The following is a 17,549-nucleotide window of genomic DNA, read 5'->3' as shown; positions in this document are numbered from 1 at the left end:
TAGGGATTAAAACACTTGGTTATAATCATGGGACGAAACATGATAAAAGGGCTATATGTAAGTTTTAAAATGGTGGCAGCTGAAGGAACAGATAATTAATTGTGAGGATCAGTTCAGATCAGACATCAGCTCATACCACCAGCACCCTACTCTGAGAATGATTTAATTAGAAAAACCCTAGCCCAGGTTAGTTTTATTTTGTTTTGTTCAGCAAAATGCTTTCAGACATTAGCTTAGACTTAGACTTAACCTTCTTAACTGAACATTAACATGTGAGCAATGAATGTTTGAAGATATTGCAGTTTATAATAAATTGCTGTAGTTTATAAAAATGTATAATAGTTTAGTTTTTTATTATTATTATCTCTTTTATTGGGACAGCTGTTGAACATAACAGTAGTTTGCCTTTTTACACTTTCTTTGCTGTCACATTCTAACTTATAATTGAAAAATAAAGAAGACAGAAAAAGAAGAGAAAAGAAAAGAAGAAGAAGAAAAACTAACAAACAAACAAACAAAAACTAGGGTTAGGAGGCAGCAGGGCAGGTAGGTTTACGTAGTACTCAGGGTTGTAACATCATATACAAAATCACACCTCATATGCTTAAATAATAATTTAGTTTTGTTAAATAAATAAAATAAATATTTTTTCAGGCATAAACCATGTTTTTTAAAAGTCCAACTTTTTTTTTTACATTTATATTAAAGCTACACGGGATACCCTTTAAATACCGAAGAGCAGTTTACTAATGAAGGGCGTGGCTTTGCCATAGAGCGCGCGAATGGGAGCGGCAGCAGTTGGTGGCGGGTGTGCGTCACGTGAACGCTCGGCTCATGTGACAGAGGACAATCAAAACAGGAACAAAATGGCAGCAACTGGAGACGAAGCCGCTGCCATGGACAGCATCTCCAGGGCACCATCGACTCATTCGGCGACTCTGAATCCGACCGCAAGTGATAGCGGTCAAGCAGAGGGCCCGGGGGATGCAGCGGAAAGCCTCGCAGCCGCTCCGAAAAAGCACGGCACAAACAGTGAGTCCTGGTTTCTTTGCACTTCCCTAGCTAATGCTAATATAGCATACAGTAATCCAATTATTTAGTTTTCTATTTGTGGGTCTTACATTGTCTGCTCTGCATGGCATCCTTCTTATTTGTGTAATGTGATTGTATTTTGCGTTATTTCATTTATATTGTGGCCACATTTAAGTTTGCAACTGGATTTAAAAGCTGCGCTGTGTTAATGCTGCTGCATTGTTTTCAGGTGATGGTGGTGTGGAGACAGCAGAGGAGGCTGTGGAGCCTGCAGAGCCCGATATAAACGAGTTGTGCACCGATATGTTTGAAAAGATGGCCATCTTCTTGCAAGGAGAACTAACAGGTCTCTTATTTTTCTTTGAATATTGGAAACACTCGCATTTTGTTTTCAAAGTATGAAACAGTTATGTTCTTAAATGTCAAAGCCATAGGGCCAGTTGCTGATGTTCTTTGCTACTCATATTCATTCTTACCAATTTTTCTCTAAATGTTCTCCCAATCTCCTTAGGCACTTGTGAGGATTACCGTCTATTGGAGAACATGAACAAGATTACTAGCTTGAAGTATATGGAAATGAAAGACATTAGCATTAACATCAGTCGTAACCTACAGGATCTTAACAACAAGTGTGAGTACAAAAAAACTAGCCCCATAATTTTCATCTGTTACTGGTATTTGTAATATAAGAAGATTTGTCTGGTGTGCATGTTTTCTTTAGATGCAAGTTTACAGCCCTACTTGGACCAAATAAACCAGATTGAGGAGCAAGTATCTGCACTTGAACAAGCTGCTTACAAACTGGATGCATACTCCAAGAAACTGGGTAAGACAGTTAATGACAGAGGTGGTTAAGTGTTTGTTCTGCACAGAGGACAGGATATCTTTTGACACAACATAAATGAATCAGAGTCAAACATGTTCTAAAAAGCACATCTTTGACTTGGCAATGGAAAAATAGGTAAAATTAAAATCAACAGCTGAAAGCAAAACACATTTGGGGCAGTGTTATCCATTTTTCTTTACTATTATAATTTTTAGATTTCACTGGTGGCTCTACATTTTTTTTTATCTTTAAATGTAAAGTTACTTTAGGAAAGTAACTTTGTCATTGTTTGTTTTGATTCCACAGTACCATCTTTCTTTGTTTTAATTTGCTGTCTAGTGAACATATTATTTTTTTTTGTTGTGTCTTTGAGAGCACAGTCAAGGTGACAGTGTAGGCTCTTTCTGTATCTGTTGGCTGTTGAGGTTATTATTTATGGTAAAGTCAGCACAATCGTGTTGGCAGCTTCCATGCCAATAGATGGCGCTGTGTCACCACAAACAATTCCTGACCTAAATATTTTAACATTAAGGTCAAACATTATTTGATTGCACAATAACTGAACAATGTATTTTTATTACAATAGAGTGAGAAGTCATCCCTTTCTTTATCTTTATAGAGGCCAGATTTAAAAAACTGGAGAAGCGATGAGGGGGAAGAGGCGGTAGACTGAGAGCTATGGTGCCTTCCCTTTCACCCTGCCTTGCATTCTGTTTTCCCTGCCAGTGGAGCCAGGACCTGCAGGGAGGATGTGAACTGAGACTGAAACAACAAACAGTCAGAAACACTTTGACACGTAGAAAATACCAAGGAGGAAGCAGCTGAATGCACATGAGTTAGTAATGCAGTGTTTGACTTAGATATGACTCCAATATCACGTAGCCAAGGTATACAACGTATACCCAAATCCTTTTGCAGATGTATTCCCTCCACCCCCACCCCCTTTGTAGAATAAAAACTCGAAATAGACGGGCTATAATAACTGCGAGATGGAGGATATATTTATTACTAATCAGATAGAAATTCAATGGAGTATTCAACAGCAATGTTATACACAATTTACATGGCAAAGCATGGTCACAGATGTGTTTTAAGAATGTGTTGGAATCCCAGTCTCCTTCCTTGGAAATTGTCTGATACTGAGCCCTGAAAATTTCATGTGGTAGTTCTGACTTAAAATGAATGGTATAAAAAAAAAAACTTTTACACATTCACTAAAGACTTCAAGATGTTTACCAATGATGAAGCTATTGTATAGAGGGCAGTTGATAATGATGACACTTTGACCATGGAGTTTGAAATCTGGAGTTTAAAGACATTTAATATGACTGGCTTTTTTTTTTTTTTTTTTTTTTGGGGGGGGGGAATAAATTATGATCTGCATATCATTGCTTGATTGATAATACTTTCCTCACAACGGTACTTATTATTTTGCTTTATGAACATGTACATGAGGTGTGTATGTTTTGGATGTTTTTTGTTTGTTTGTTTTAAAGCTAATGTAAATGTAATGATGAGGGGAAGGGAGAGGAGAGGAGAGGTCCTCTTCAAACTGGTGGAGAGCAGCTTAATAAATAAAATAAAATAAAAAAAAGTAATGGTAGCCAAGGAATACAAAACTCAAGTGTAGCAGTTTATTTATTTATTTATTTTTATTTTTTCAATAAATCAATTTAAAAAAACAAGCTAGAAGTCCAACTATACATTATAAGTATGGGTGCAACGGTCTTGAAACAAATGCTCTAGTAGCAGCCATCAGAAACCAGTCACCTGTTCTGTCTCAATGGGAAAGGCCTTTTTACTGGGTCCAGCTTCTCTGCCATACCAGTTCCACAGACATTCAAGGGTAGAGCTCCTTGGCATACATCTGTACTATCGATCCTGTTGGTGCCCTTCCTCTGCTGAAGCTCTGCTGTCTTCTTTGTGCCTCATATGCACCTGCTCTCTTGACTGTCCTCACCTCCTATCTTTTATGCAGAGTGAGCACGTGTTGATAATTTGTTTAATTAGGAAGATGTGAGAAGGAAGTAGAAACATTTCAAAACAAAAGCATGCAAAATATGAAGGCTATAAAACATTAAATCTTTCACCTCATGACATAAACAGTAAAAACAGGTTCTCAGATGAAATTTGTATTGACAGCAGATGGCGGACTTGTACCATGATAATGCTCTAAACTAGTACATTGTTGACAAATTAGATATAGTAAACTGTAATTCTGGAAAAACTGACCCACTCCTGAAAGAGGTTTGAGTCACAAACATCTCAAATGAACTCTGGGAAAACCGAGACCAACAGAGGGGAATGGATGACACACACTTGATAATTCAAAGGAAAGGATGAATGCGTGACTGAAGATGTGTGTGATGCCCTCTGCTTCCTTTGTTTCCTCCTTTAAATTAGCTCTCCCAGAGCCGAACAGAGCCATGTTTGCCATAGGCAACAGATTATCCAAACTGATAGAACCTCCCTCTGTGTGTTGTTTCATGCACACATATTCATGCGTGTGTGTGTTTGTGTAAGGGCTAATCTAAAACAGGTCTCTGTCATTAGTCCAGTTGAGGCCCTGGCGCAGAGGGAGCCCATTATTCAAACTGTAATGTTATTTACTGTTGCACTGTGATCCTTCCATCTCTCCCTTTCCCTGCCTCTATCCAGGACCCTGGGGCATAAATTCACCTCCCCTCCCAAAGGCTCTCAAATCAGGTCTATTAGATGATTGAGAGTTGTTTTCTGAAGGCTAAATGTGAGTGCCAACAGGCAGTCAAGCATAGAAAAGAACATACAAATCACGAACCTTATAACATTAAGTTTGTAAAAATATTGTAAAAGCTGGCTGTGCTATAACATCATAATTTGGGTATCACATGTTCTGTGCTAAATGTGTGGATTTAAGACTGGACAGACACAGCATGCAGATGAAAGAATTCATGTAATGTGGTCAAGCATATACCCTAGGCGTGACTCAGCCATCCCCATCCATTTTCTTCTGCTTATCCATGGGGAAAGCATCGTGGGGCTGGAGGTAATCCCAGCTGTCACAGGGCAAGAGGCAGAGAACACCCTGGACAGGTTGCCAGGCTGCCATAGGGTTAACACAGAGAGACAGTCACGCTTACAGCCAATTTAGACTCTTCAATTAACCTAACCACACTACCTGCATGTCTTTGAACTATGGAAGGAAGCCAGAGTACCCAGATAAAACCCCTGCAAACATGGACAGAACATACAAACTCCACCCAGCAGCTTCTTGCTTTGAGGCAACATTGCTACTATCAACCAGTTAATTAAAATGCAAAGGAATTAAGGAACAATTATATCACATTCATATTTTCAAAAAAAGAGCTGTTATTCCAAGGTGTTGCCTTAGGAAGCAGTAAAACAAAAATATTTGACAATATTTGGAAAATGGTAAGAAGAAATGGGTGAATGTGTAAGAGCCTCATACTTGTAATAACTACATTTCAAATTCTTCTCATCTTTGTGGACACACAAATACACATCCATGCAATGCATTTAGTGCAATCAAACTAAATGTATATGCAATGTAACTATGACTTACACTGTTAGTTGCAGAGTTAAATGACTGCATTGATAATGCCCCCGCATTATATCATTCTGCTAAATATAACGCTACAGCCAACGAATGGTTAGCTTATCATAAAGAATAACATGAAAGAGAAAAAGGAAGCCTGGCTTGTCCAAAGTTTGCAACATTTGCCTGTAAGCACTCACAATATAACACTCATTAGACAACAAGATCAGACTATTATGAATTGAGACTTGAGGAGATCAGTGTACCTGAGTAGCAGCCTTGCATTTATCCCCACATTACAGAACAAGTGTCTGTTTCTAAACCTTTTTTCAGAAATCAGTAAAATGTCTTTTATTTTTTATCCCACCTTTAGAAGTGCATATTGTGTTACATAGCATAGTTTACCTCAGGCAGGCCATAAAGCCACATTCAGTCAGCTAATCTCATTGCCTGCATAAATATGATCACAGTTCAGCTGATACCCTTATACTCGTCCAATTTGCAAATCTCTCGTAATGACTTCCAGCACATCCTGGGTAGTGTAGCTGAGTGTCAAGCGACAGAGATGACATTTAGCACCTTCCAGTGTGAGGCCATAGCTCTCGGCCGGAAAAAGTTGAGATGCCTCTGGGTTGCTCAGGGGTTGCGGCCCCAAATAGACAAGTTAAAGTATCTTGGGGTCTTGTTTCACAAGTGAAATTAAAATGCAGTGGGAGATCGACATTTGGATTAGTGCATAGTCTGCAGTGATATAGATGCTGCGCTGATCTGTTATAAAGAAGAGCTAATCATGAATGCACAGCTGGTGATTTACTGATAATAGCAATAAGATCCCAGATAAAAGCAGCACCAATGAGCTTCCCCCATAAAAGTCTGGGCTCAGCCACAGAGACAGTGTGAGGCGTTGGGTATTCAAGAGGCGCTCGAGACCTAAGAGCTGCCTGGGCCGAACCAAGGGCAGAGCAGATATGCTTAAGTGATTATAGCTGGCTTGGTAATGGTTTAGATGGAAGGATGGATGATTGAATTGCGTTCTAGTCAGAATTCAATTCAATTCAATTTTATTTATATAGCGCCAAATCACAACAAATGTCGCCTCAAGGCGCTTCATAGATACAGAGAAAAGCCCAACAATCATATGACCCCCTATGAGCAAGCACTTTGGCGACAGTGGGAAGGAAAAACTCCCTTTTAACAGGAAGAAACCTCCGGCAGAACCAGGCTCAGGGAGGGGCGGCCATCTGCTGCGACCGGTTGGGGTGAGAGAAGGAAGACAGGATAAAAGACATGCTGTGGAAGAGAGACAGAGATTAATAACAGATATGATTCAATACAGAGAGGTCTATTAACACATAGTGAGTGAGAAAGGTGACTGGAAAGGAAAAACTCAATGCATCATGGGAATCCCCCGGCAGCCTACATCTATTGCAGCATAACTAAGGGAGGATTCAGGGTCACCTGGTCCAGCCCTAATTATATGCTTTAGCAAAAAGGAAAGTTTTAAGCCTAATCTTAAAAGTAGAGATAGTGTCTGTCTCCCGAATCCAAACTGGAAGCTGGTTCCACAGAAGAGGGGCCTGAAAACTGAAGGCTCTCCCTCCCATTCTACTTTTAAATACTCTAGGAACAACAAGTAGGCCTGCAGAGCGAGAGCGAAGTGCTCTAATAGGGTAATATGGTACTACAAGGTCATTAAGATAAGATGGGGCCTGATTATTCAAGACCTTGTATGTGAGGAGCAGGATTTTGAATTCAATTCTGGATTTAACAGGAAGCCAATGAAGGGAAGCAGTGGCTGCACAACTGCAAGCCACTTTGCAACCCATCTTAATTTTAGCTTCTTTTTTTCATGATGTCATCATCTGTGTTCTTTTTGGGTCTTGCTACTCACTGTATGCCTGTGGTGGGGGATGAGGCTTTTAGGACTGCAAGGTTCTAGAACAGAACCATGCAACCAGGTAAACATTATTGCAGATGGAGATAACAATCTTCTTTTGATTATAGTGAATAATAGTGTTGTTTTTTTTTTAATACAGAGCCAGGTTTGCTCTTTCCCCTACTTCCATTCTTTATGTAAAGCTGAACTGATAGTGGTTATAGCTTCATATTCATTGTAAATACTTGTCAGTAATATAAATCTTCTCATCTAACTATCAGCATTATATTTTATCAAATGTCAAACTCATCACTTAATTGCTGATTTTAGACATGAAATTATCTTGACACTCATTGCTGTTTGCGTTAGGTGACCCTCTTATATTTACAGTGTTACTCAATAACTCAGTCATGTGTTTTGATCAGAATTTTACTCCATACAGGTCCAGAGTGAGTATCTTTTACTATATGCTGTGATGGGCTAACTCATACTTTATTAGATTATTGTAACAGCAAAACACATGCTTTTAATTTTTTTCACAAGAAAACATCTCTTTTCATTCTCCTTCTCTTTTGTGATTCCCATCCACAATGTAAATGCCGATTCCCAGAGTTAAATACACCACAGACAGCAGGGGACATGATGCAGACAATGAGTCCTGTAAAAATATGCTCTAAAATTGATCTTGCAAACCCCATAGCTTTTCCAGTATGCAGGGCTAAAACAATGCATTACAGATGTCTTAATATATGCAACCTATATATCAATAGAAAAGAAACATAGAAGGATTTTTGATTGAATTACACATTAGTAAGATTTAATCCATTTAAAATATTGGTTACACAAAACTGGAATTGTTCAAATTCATATCTTCTGAAACGATATGGCCTCAATCTGAAAGATCTCAAGAAATTCCCAGAAATGTGCCTGAGAAAGCATCAAACATATGTCCATCATCAGCTGAAGCAAAGGCGCTGTTTTCTCCAAGAGGAGATTGGGCAAGTTAACAATAACAGGGCAGGATGCCACACCACAGTGTTGTGTAACTGACAAGCAAGCACAAAGTTTGGGAAATGTTGCCTGTGTTCATGAATGAGAGTGAACAAGGACACTCAGAAAGTCATTTTCAAACCACATTTGCTCTTTGTTTTTAGGCCTTGCTCAAAGCTAGCATTTTGCTTAATTGGGCAGTGTCAACAAATTTACTAGTATTGAGAAATTTAACTTTATCCCTTTGGCTTTTGCTTACTTTCATACGCACACTGTGATGAGATAAACAGCCCCCCATAACTGCACTGCAAGGCGTTTAAATACCCTTCTATGCTGCAGTAAAGCAGACACTTTAAACTTTAAAGTCAGCCAGCTAGCTGAAGATAAAGAGTTTTATGTTAACATTCATTTCAAAGAATCCAACAGATCTGGGAGGTATTTGGGTGCAAATACAAGCCACATGTGAGATGTGAGGGACTGAGTCAAACTTCAAAAACTTTCTACCAGAAGGGCATGAAAAGCCACGTGAGGTCAACGTTTGGCATTGCAATCATTCACCTACTTCTGCTGCTCACACCTTTGTCATATAATGTGCACATGTGAGGGAAAAAACACACACAAAACCTACACATGTCACATCTGACCTCACTAAAATTCAACTCCAAAAGCCAGTGTCTGTCAGGTATGTAGTTCTTGGAAACACACCAACCAATGCTAGACAAATGCAATCCATTCTGATTAGACCAAAAATGTCCACGCTATCCTTCCATTATTGCAAATCTAAAATGACACCAGATGCGACTGTTGCACAAAACCATAGCTGCAACGTTGTTTTGAATGTGAGGCAAAACCCAGCTGTTCTCAGTAGGTAGGAGACTCATGGTGTCAGAATCTGTTTCTGGCGTCAGATCACGCATTGCTCCTGGCAGCATTGAAAGGAGGACCGAGAGAATCTTTTGCCTGCAGGGCGTCATAACTAACACCACCTGAGGACAGTTTGGTTTAATCCTGCTCAAAATGTGATGTTAGTTCAGTCCTGGTGCACTGACGTTGTTTGTGTTCCTGTTTTGACTTTCTATGAAGAGTCTTCCTTTCATGCTCACTGTGTTCAACACCATGTCTAAATTGATTGAGCGCCTTTAAAGCACCGCTCAAACTCTTTGGCAGCACAGTGTTTTTCTGTCATTTTCTGCCATTTGCACGAAGCCCACACAGTCATAGCAGGGTGGCATTTGATACACAAAACATGTCAATCTTTTGTATAATGACATTATACATTCTTATCACAATCTTTGCACCCTGTAAAAGAATTTGAAACAATTTCATTCACCACTAGAAAAGCACATGCAATTTCACAGACTGGTATTTTGTACCAACTATGGGTGAAATGACTACATATAATCTAAAATAGTGTTAATCAGAGTGATTAATCTACAAATAATTATGTCCTAATTCAGTTCCTCTAAGCTCTGTGGACCCTTATGATTCACCTCCATGCTGTTTTGGTGCATCCTTACCATTCCTACCTTCTTAATTTTTAGCTGGACAATTTGTAGGAAAGACTTACTGCCCATTTGTGTTTAGCATCAGGTGACAGACAACGGTTCAGTAAGAAACATCAATATAAAATTGAAAGGGTTTAGACAGGAAACTGTTTATTAACACGTCTCAATTTTACAATTATGTCATTATTCTTTTTTAATCTAAAAAGTGACTTGGGGTTCTAACTTACTGTAAATCTTGTGAAAATGCCTGTCACATAAAAATGTCAGTTTGTGCTTGTTGTTATAGCCTTTGCATCATTATATTGACTGAGACATCTAAGACCACTGTGGTTGAGTAATAAAGGGGGTTTATGGCAGACAGTGGCCTTCTTTAACAAGTCTCATCCTGTTTATCCAAATTACAACGTCAATAGTTCACAGTGTAAAAGTTTCTCCAAAAGGGCTTTTGTGTGTGTGTGTTTTGCTTTCAGCATGTGTGCATTAGCTCATCCAAATGAGTAATAAGTGTCCAAAAGCCATAAAAGGACATTGTTGACTCATCTTGTTAGTGGAGTGCTACAGGCTGTCCCAAAATGAGACATTTGGAACCAGAAAATAACTTCCACGCAAAGACCTGCTGCTCTTCTGTCCAGCATAGGCACATAATAAAACATATCCATTACAGTATAAGCAGGACTTATTTTGCACATACTTAATCTACATCAACCTTTGTGCAGCCGTTAACCAGATTTGATCTGATCTGACCCAGTTTCCCAGCTCTCAAATTAAATGGGTAACAAATCGCATACATATCACAGTGTGAGGTGACTGCAGAGAGGCCAAAGCAGAATACCGTCTTTGCGCCATACATAGACTTCAGAAAGAGCTTTAGCTTGTACAGCTGTGAAATTAATCTTTTTTTCTGTTTCCTCATCAATATCACTGATGTGCGGCATCCCATTCGTCGTGGCTGTGAGCTTCGTAATCATGCTCCATCAATTCTGTCCAAGGCCAACTGGTTGTCATTCAGTCAAAATCTTCAAAAGGTCAATTTCAGTCCAGCATTTAGAGTGTTAAGAGAGTTTCCTTCAAGTTATTAATGACTTGAAAAAGATATAACTCCCTGGATTATATGAATCATGGTAACTTCATATTTTGTTTTGTCATGCAATATTATACCGTCATTTCTCTTCATCCATTTTCTTCTGTTTATTATTATTGTCTTCTCTCACTGCAGTGAAAAGCCTTTGGCCCTTATATCTGAGATTATTCACAGAATTTAAGGTCAAGGCTTAAGAGACCCTGTTACTCCTGCTATTTTCACTGAATTTCACTATTGCATAGATAAGTGGCTGGCACACTGGCAGACTGTTTATCAGTGTTGCTTCACTGCAAGAAGCTGCCCGGCTCTTGAGCATGATGCTGTCCCTGTGGCAGCATGGGCTTGCTTGTGCACACCCGCTTCTTCCAACAGTTCAAAGAAATACATGTTAGGTCAACCGGTGATATAATACTGAGGTAGACAAAGTGTTTGTAGGGTATGGAATGAAGCGCTGTATGAAGGTATGGTTAAAAGGGGACTTTGAGTATTCAGTAAGACTAGAAACAACAATATATAAATCCAAGTAGACTATATTAAAAGGCTTAAAATCAAAGGTGGTTCGGTCGCCATTGTCTCTCCACTTTATTAAGTACTGGTTCCAGATAGTTGAAAATCATGTTAAAATCTTGTTTGTTTTTCATCAAACATCCCTTCAAATATCAAAATATTTCCTGGTATGTAGAGCTTATTTTTCTCTCCTTTCAAAAGAAAAAGAAAAAAAGAAGATTTATTTACATCCGAGAAACCAAGACAGTGACCAAGGACAAAAAAATGTTCTGTTTTGTGTTAACTATGAGTGCATGCAAGCAGTGTGTGAGATAAATTCAACAGAACATTGAATTAGACATGCTTTTATTTCCCGTTTCTTATTAGGAACATGAGCAGTAACTGAGAGAGAAGGCCGGTGGACAAAGTGTACAAAAACACAGAGGCTGTGACGAGAGGCCTTCTGAAATATATACTTTAAGGTAAAAAAAATCAAATAATTAAGCAGTTAAATCAGATCTTACCCTTGTTATTATTTTTACCAGAACATAATTTGTTTAAATTATATGCACCAGTCATCTGAAACTACACTGATCACTCATCTCTCACCACTCTGTGTGAATTAGCTTTGGCCATTTGTCCATGCTAAGTGCACCAACAGAGCAGAGTTAAAGGTATCAGGCTGCAATAATATTTACCTTAATTTCTCAGAGAACAAAAAAACATAACTGTACCTGGCTCAGCTGGGCTACCTGGTCAGTTCTGCTGTGTGTGTAGTTCTGTAGCAGGTGGTGCTACAGTAACTGTGTGCTAAGGTCACGGTGGAGTCGATACTAGTCTGCCAAAAAAAATCAGGTGGTCTCTTCTTGGTCTGCCTCTCCCACTTTCCTAATGGATTTTAAATAGTTTTGAGACATCATGTGACACAAAACAATCAGCCTGTGTGTGAGTACTGTCTCCTTTAAATCGTCAGTGTCATAACAACTCTAATCTAAATATCATCGCTAATCTGTGTTTAACAGACTGACATAAAAATAACAGATATAGCTGGTAATACGTGATATTCAAACAAGGCCTCTTCTAGGGAACAGTCACAGCAATCTTACCATCATCAAGTTACTCCAGTTATTTAAGAGGCTTTGTTTAACATGTCACATGGCAGTATAATGTGACTGTGTTTTTGAAGTGTGGTTTCTTGGTTCCTTTGTTTATTGGCCCCAAATCCCCATTATCCTATCAGAGACTGCGAGTACACGGGGAAACTGCTCACCACATTCAGCTAGGAAGAGTTAGGCCTTACATCTGGAAAATACTATTAGCTTTGAGCATATGTGAGGCTGTGCAACAACCAACACGTTTCATCCTGAAGCAGTTAAATCGGCCTTTGCAAATCACATGTAACTAAATCTCCTTATTTACCCCCATCTAGAATCTAGCTTACCACAAGTTATTATCACGATAACAGACAATAACCGCCTAAACTTTGATATATACAGCCAAACTGCCTGTAGTTCCTCTGTTCTTTCTATTTTGAGAATAAAAAGGCTTTACCTTTAACGTTACAATAAACACAAACTTTTCCCCTATTGTTGCCTCAAGTGTCATTAAAAGAGAGAAAAAGCAAGAGGGAGGTATGATTGATGGCTCTACCCCCACTGGTCTTGAGATTCATACTCTCTGTAACAGATCTAACCTATAACAGATGTGTGAGCTGTGTGTATCTGTGTGTGTATGTGTGTCTTCGCAAATGAGAAAAAGAGAGAGACCAGCCTCTCTAGGCCTCTCTGTATTTCCACATCACCCGTTCAAGGATAGGTTTAGAACTTTACACAACTTTCTGTCTGATTTAACATATGCATATGCTTCTTCGTCCTCGTAAGATTGCTTGTTTACTTGCTACCTCTGTAACAGTCCTGGCTCTGTGTGAAAAAAGAAAGCAAATAGGCATTTTTCAGGAAGTGTCTGACTGTTTCCTTAAGTTTTGTTTAGAGTAACCAAACTATCACAAGAAAATGTAAGCCCCTTGGAAGCTAATGATTTGCACAAGAACAACGATTGATACCTTTTCATTAAAGGCGAGCTCAAGCTGACACTACATGGTTGTTTTCATCATTTAAATAGGTAAAAACAATGTGTCGGTCAAATTGAAAAAGCAAAGAAACCTCAAAATTAAGTACCAAATCAATAAATTTAGAAAAAGGGGTTCCAGATTGAGAATACTACAGCCAATGAGCTTGACTTTCTCTGGAAGTGACAGGAAAAGACTGTATTATGTAACCCGCTGACATGTAGTGTCTGCTGAGGTCTTTGCTATTGAGGCTTGCAGAGACATTTTGACAAAATCTAAAGAGTTATTTAAGGCCTCCATAAAACTAACTAACTAATCCCTATCCCAATATAACAAAATCCAAAAAGGTGTTCCATATTTCAAATGAAAATTTTGGCCTTAGACCAGAAACTTGGCTTGTTATCAAAAGAAGTGTTAGAGAAGCCCAAAACTTTATCAATGGATCTGCAGGTTTAGTTAGTTGTTGGTGTCAGGGTACATGCGTCTACAATGAAAAAGCAATTGGCTGAATCTCAAAGGCATACCAAAATAAATATCTTATCCTAAAAGAACATTAGAGCGACAACAAAGTTTGGCAATGGACATGAACTTCAAGAGCTCTTGGAATAATGTGCCCCAGACAGATGAATCAAGTTGTAGGGCCACAGTTTTGTACAAATCAAAGAGAGTTTTTTAGGGGAAAAATCCTATACTAACAGCAAAGTATTGTAGAAGAAATGTTATAGTTTGGGGTTGCTTCACTGCCAGAGGGATGGGGCAGCTTGTAGTCATTAATCCAACCACGATTGTTGCATCATATCAAAGAGTTCTCGAATGGTAAAGGTAATGTTGAAGCTGAAATTGAAGTATATAACTAGATTGTGCAAACAAAGGGATTGCTCAAAAAGAGCATTACATCAAGCTGAACTGTTGCAGGTGTATTTTAAACAGGCATTACATGCAATAAAACTCTCAAACACATCGCATTTGAATGCACTCCACATGAAAGAGTGGTTTGAAATCAAGCCAATGATACATACTGGTGGACATCTATGGAAGTTTCAAAGAGGCGCCAATGTTTCCAAATATGTCAAAAACTTCACATTTACATAAAGATTTTCAAAGTTATATTTTTGGACAGTTTATTTTTACTGTGTTTTATTCTGTTGGCCATTCGTGTAGCCGAGATCTATGTTTAGATGATGAAAAAGTGGGTTTGTTGTTTGATAAACACTTCCTGTAAACACAACAGTATCCCATTGGAGAGAAATATGTTGTAATGAGCATGTGGCACATGTGGATTGTAATAATTTCCAGGTTAATATCTGCCAACAATCAAGCCATTTCCACTGCAATGCATTTAACTATTTAAGTAGCTAGGACAGACTTATTCCTAGCATGTTATCTCATCTATTATCACAGGTTTCCAGGTGGATCACGGCAGATAATCAAAACATCCCTTGATAAACCACAGTGGATTTCTGGTAGATTATTCTGAAGGAAAGACAAAGTGGATACCAAACATCCTTATGATTCTAATATCAGCAAATAAGTAGGGACACAAGGAAACTGCTATTTTGAGAGCAGCTCAAAGAACCTTGTTGTGTGTGTGTGTTAAAATAAGATTGTTTATGTATGAGACCGTTCCATAGGTGTGTCCATTATGCCACCGGTGACCCTCACATTCCCTCCTGTGCAACATCATGTCACTTCCCTTCTTTGTTTCCCCACTCAAGAGGACCTTTCTAAAAATGTCTTTTTGTTTAAAGAATCTCAACAGCCCTCCTTCCTCCTTCGCTTGGCAGTTTTGCGTGTATGTGCTTGTGCTTCTACATTCACTGTACTGCATATAGTTGGTCCCAAAAACAGGAACTGTTGAGATGCAGATGAGGATGCTGAAGGGTGTGTATCTTCCTCTTTGGTTTCTACTTATGTACAGTTAAGGATCTACATTCAAGATTTAGACACCAGGGACCTGAATATCCCTACAGCCTTTATTTAGAATGGCATACATGCTTTAAAACATTTTGTACCTCGCACCTCGGATGATTCATCTTTACACAGGGTAACCTCTGGTCCTGACCACAGCATTGGACTCCAAGTGTCTCTTGAGACCTATTAGCAACTGTTCATTTAATTTGGATAGATATGATGTAATGGTCTCTTTGGGCTCCCCATGCCTATGTTGAGGTGTTGCAGCAACAGCAGAGTAAAGCTGTATTAAATTGCCGTGGGATTTCATCAGTTAAGGCTGGTCACATTTGAAGAGACTGAGCCCTCCCACAAGTACTGAAAATACACAAAAACACACTCATTTATTTGAAGTCAGAGAGAGGAACACATGTGTTTCTCTTCAGTGGAAAGTGGCACTTGTCCAGGTAAATTTGTCACTTCCAGTCTTCCTACACCAAAGCATCCCTCTTTGTAGTAGTACAACAATAAGAATCTGTAGTGGTTAGGATGCATCAGGCTGGCGGCGCTGATAAGCGGACCTCAGGGGACCAGCCTGGCATGGATGAAGCAATTCCGTCTCCTACCCTCCCCAGAGGGACTGCAGCTTCACAGGGAAGAGGACATGAAGATTATAAGAACCCTTTGAATATGGATCTTATGAATTTGTATGTATGTGCATATTTTAGCTTATTATGCTTTGATTAGGATTAATTGTCTTTTAGCAATTCATTTGAGTCTGTCTTTAAATCCCACTGTTTACCGGGCTGTGATTTTCTGAATTCTGCAGAACTTTTCAAGCATCTTTAACCTTTTACTCTACATGACCTGCTCAGCAACCAGTAGGCAAATAGAGCTAGCTAAACATGCATGGCCCTGAGAGGCCAAACGGTCTGCAACTTAAGAAAACACCAGCAATAAAAAAAAAAGCGCTGCAAAAGCACACAAAACACAACGGAAATAGGAAAAAACAGATTTCCAAAAGCACAAGGGAAGTGTTTCTGGGGAGACAATAACCCGACGGACCAGTTGCAGGAACCAAAATATGCTAAGAATTGCCCTGGGAGACACTTAGAAGAAGTGGAGGATCTATCGGTTTTGTGAGGAAAGAAAAGAAAAATTCTTCTTCCTGCTCCTTTTCATGCATGGAAACGGTGTTACTTTAATTGAAAGGAAGGTTGTGTATGGGAATGAATTACTGCTGTACCATGTGTGAAACAAAACAAAAAATAAATAAATAAATAAATAAGACGAAAGTTAAGTGTGTTAGCCTAACTATTAGCCTAATAATCCGTCATCAGTATTATATGAATCATGATAAAACACGCCTACCATGTTTTGGGTTCCTGCAACTGGTCCGTCGGGTTATTGTCTCCCCAGAAACACTTCCCTTGTGTTTTTTCCTATTTCCGTTTTGTTTTCTCCTATTTCCGTAGTCGTTTTTTCTATTTCCGTTGTGTTTTGTGTGCTTTTGCAGCATTTTCTTATTACTGGTGTTTTCTTAAGTTGCAGTCCGTTTGGCCTCTCAGGGCCACCGTAGAATACAGCTCTTTTCACGTCCCACAATTCATGCCCCCATCAAACATAGCTTTTCAGGGTAAAGGTTCTCTGCTAAATTTGTTGCACCAAAATGTCTTTTTCACTCCTTATAATACAAATACTCATCTGATCTATTTTGAGAAGATCCAAATCTCCTGTAGCAAGCAATTTTCCAATGTCTGGAAATAGAGACCAGAGGATGTGCAATGGTCTCCTTCTCAGACCACTTAAATTACAAAATGCTGATAGGTTTTCATGGATTTTTTTTTGTCCAATGACGCTAAAGACATGTTGCTTACCCCAGCTATCTATGCTGAGTGATGTTTTAAGACACAGGATACAGTTTTCATTGTCAGTGTCACCTTTTTGACCCAGCCATCCAGCAGGGCCTCCATGTTAAGATGTTTTACAGCACCATAATGTTATGCTGCTTCCGCCTTTGCCTCAAAAAGAGAAAAGTCACGATTGATTTATATTTATGGTTGCATTTTGCTGTTGATTGTCCTACACTGGGAAATACTCTGTGCTGTTTGCTGGAAAATCGTTCATTCAACTCAAACGAACACTTCATCTTTGTAGATTTGTATTTTCTTAGAAGTTGGAAGTATACGCAGAATATGTTGACAATGAAAAATGTACATGTATTTTTCTGCCTTTAAAATGACAACAAAAATAAATGGAA

At 38.9% G+C, this 17,549-nt stretch overlaps 1 protein-coding gene across 1 annotated transcript; it reads left to right on the top strand.

Annotated features, from left to right (window-relative positions):
* Nucleotides 1–759: 759 nt before the first annotated feature.
* bloc1s2 (biogenesis of lysosomal organelles complex-1, subunit 2) lies at nucleotides 760–12,611 on the top strand. The gene is made up of 5 exons (XM_085150592.1): nucleotides 760–1,032; nucleotides 1,262–1,378; nucleotides 1,544–1,663; nucleotides 1,754–1,858; nucleotides 2,478–12,611. Exons 1-5 carry the CDS (start codon nucleotides 783–785, stop codon nucleotides 2,507–2,509), a joined length of 624 nt encoding a protein of 207 aa, XP_085006718.1. The 5' UTR covers nucleotides 760–782; the 3' UTR covers nucleotides 2,510–12,611.
* Nucleotides 12,612–17,549: the final 4,938 nt, after the last annotated feature.

This window comes from Neolamprologus multifasciatus, chromosome 23 (genome assembly GCF_963576455.1).
Source record: "Neolamprologus multifasciatus chromosome 23, fNeoMul1.2, whole genome shotgun sequence".
Classification (NCBI taxonomy): Eukaryota; Metazoa; Chordata; class Actinopteri; order Cichliformes; family Cichlidae; genus Neolamprologus; species Neolamprologus multifasciatus.
Note: the sequence above shows the minus strand (reverse complement) of the source record. Positions and strands in the feature narration are given on the sequence as shown.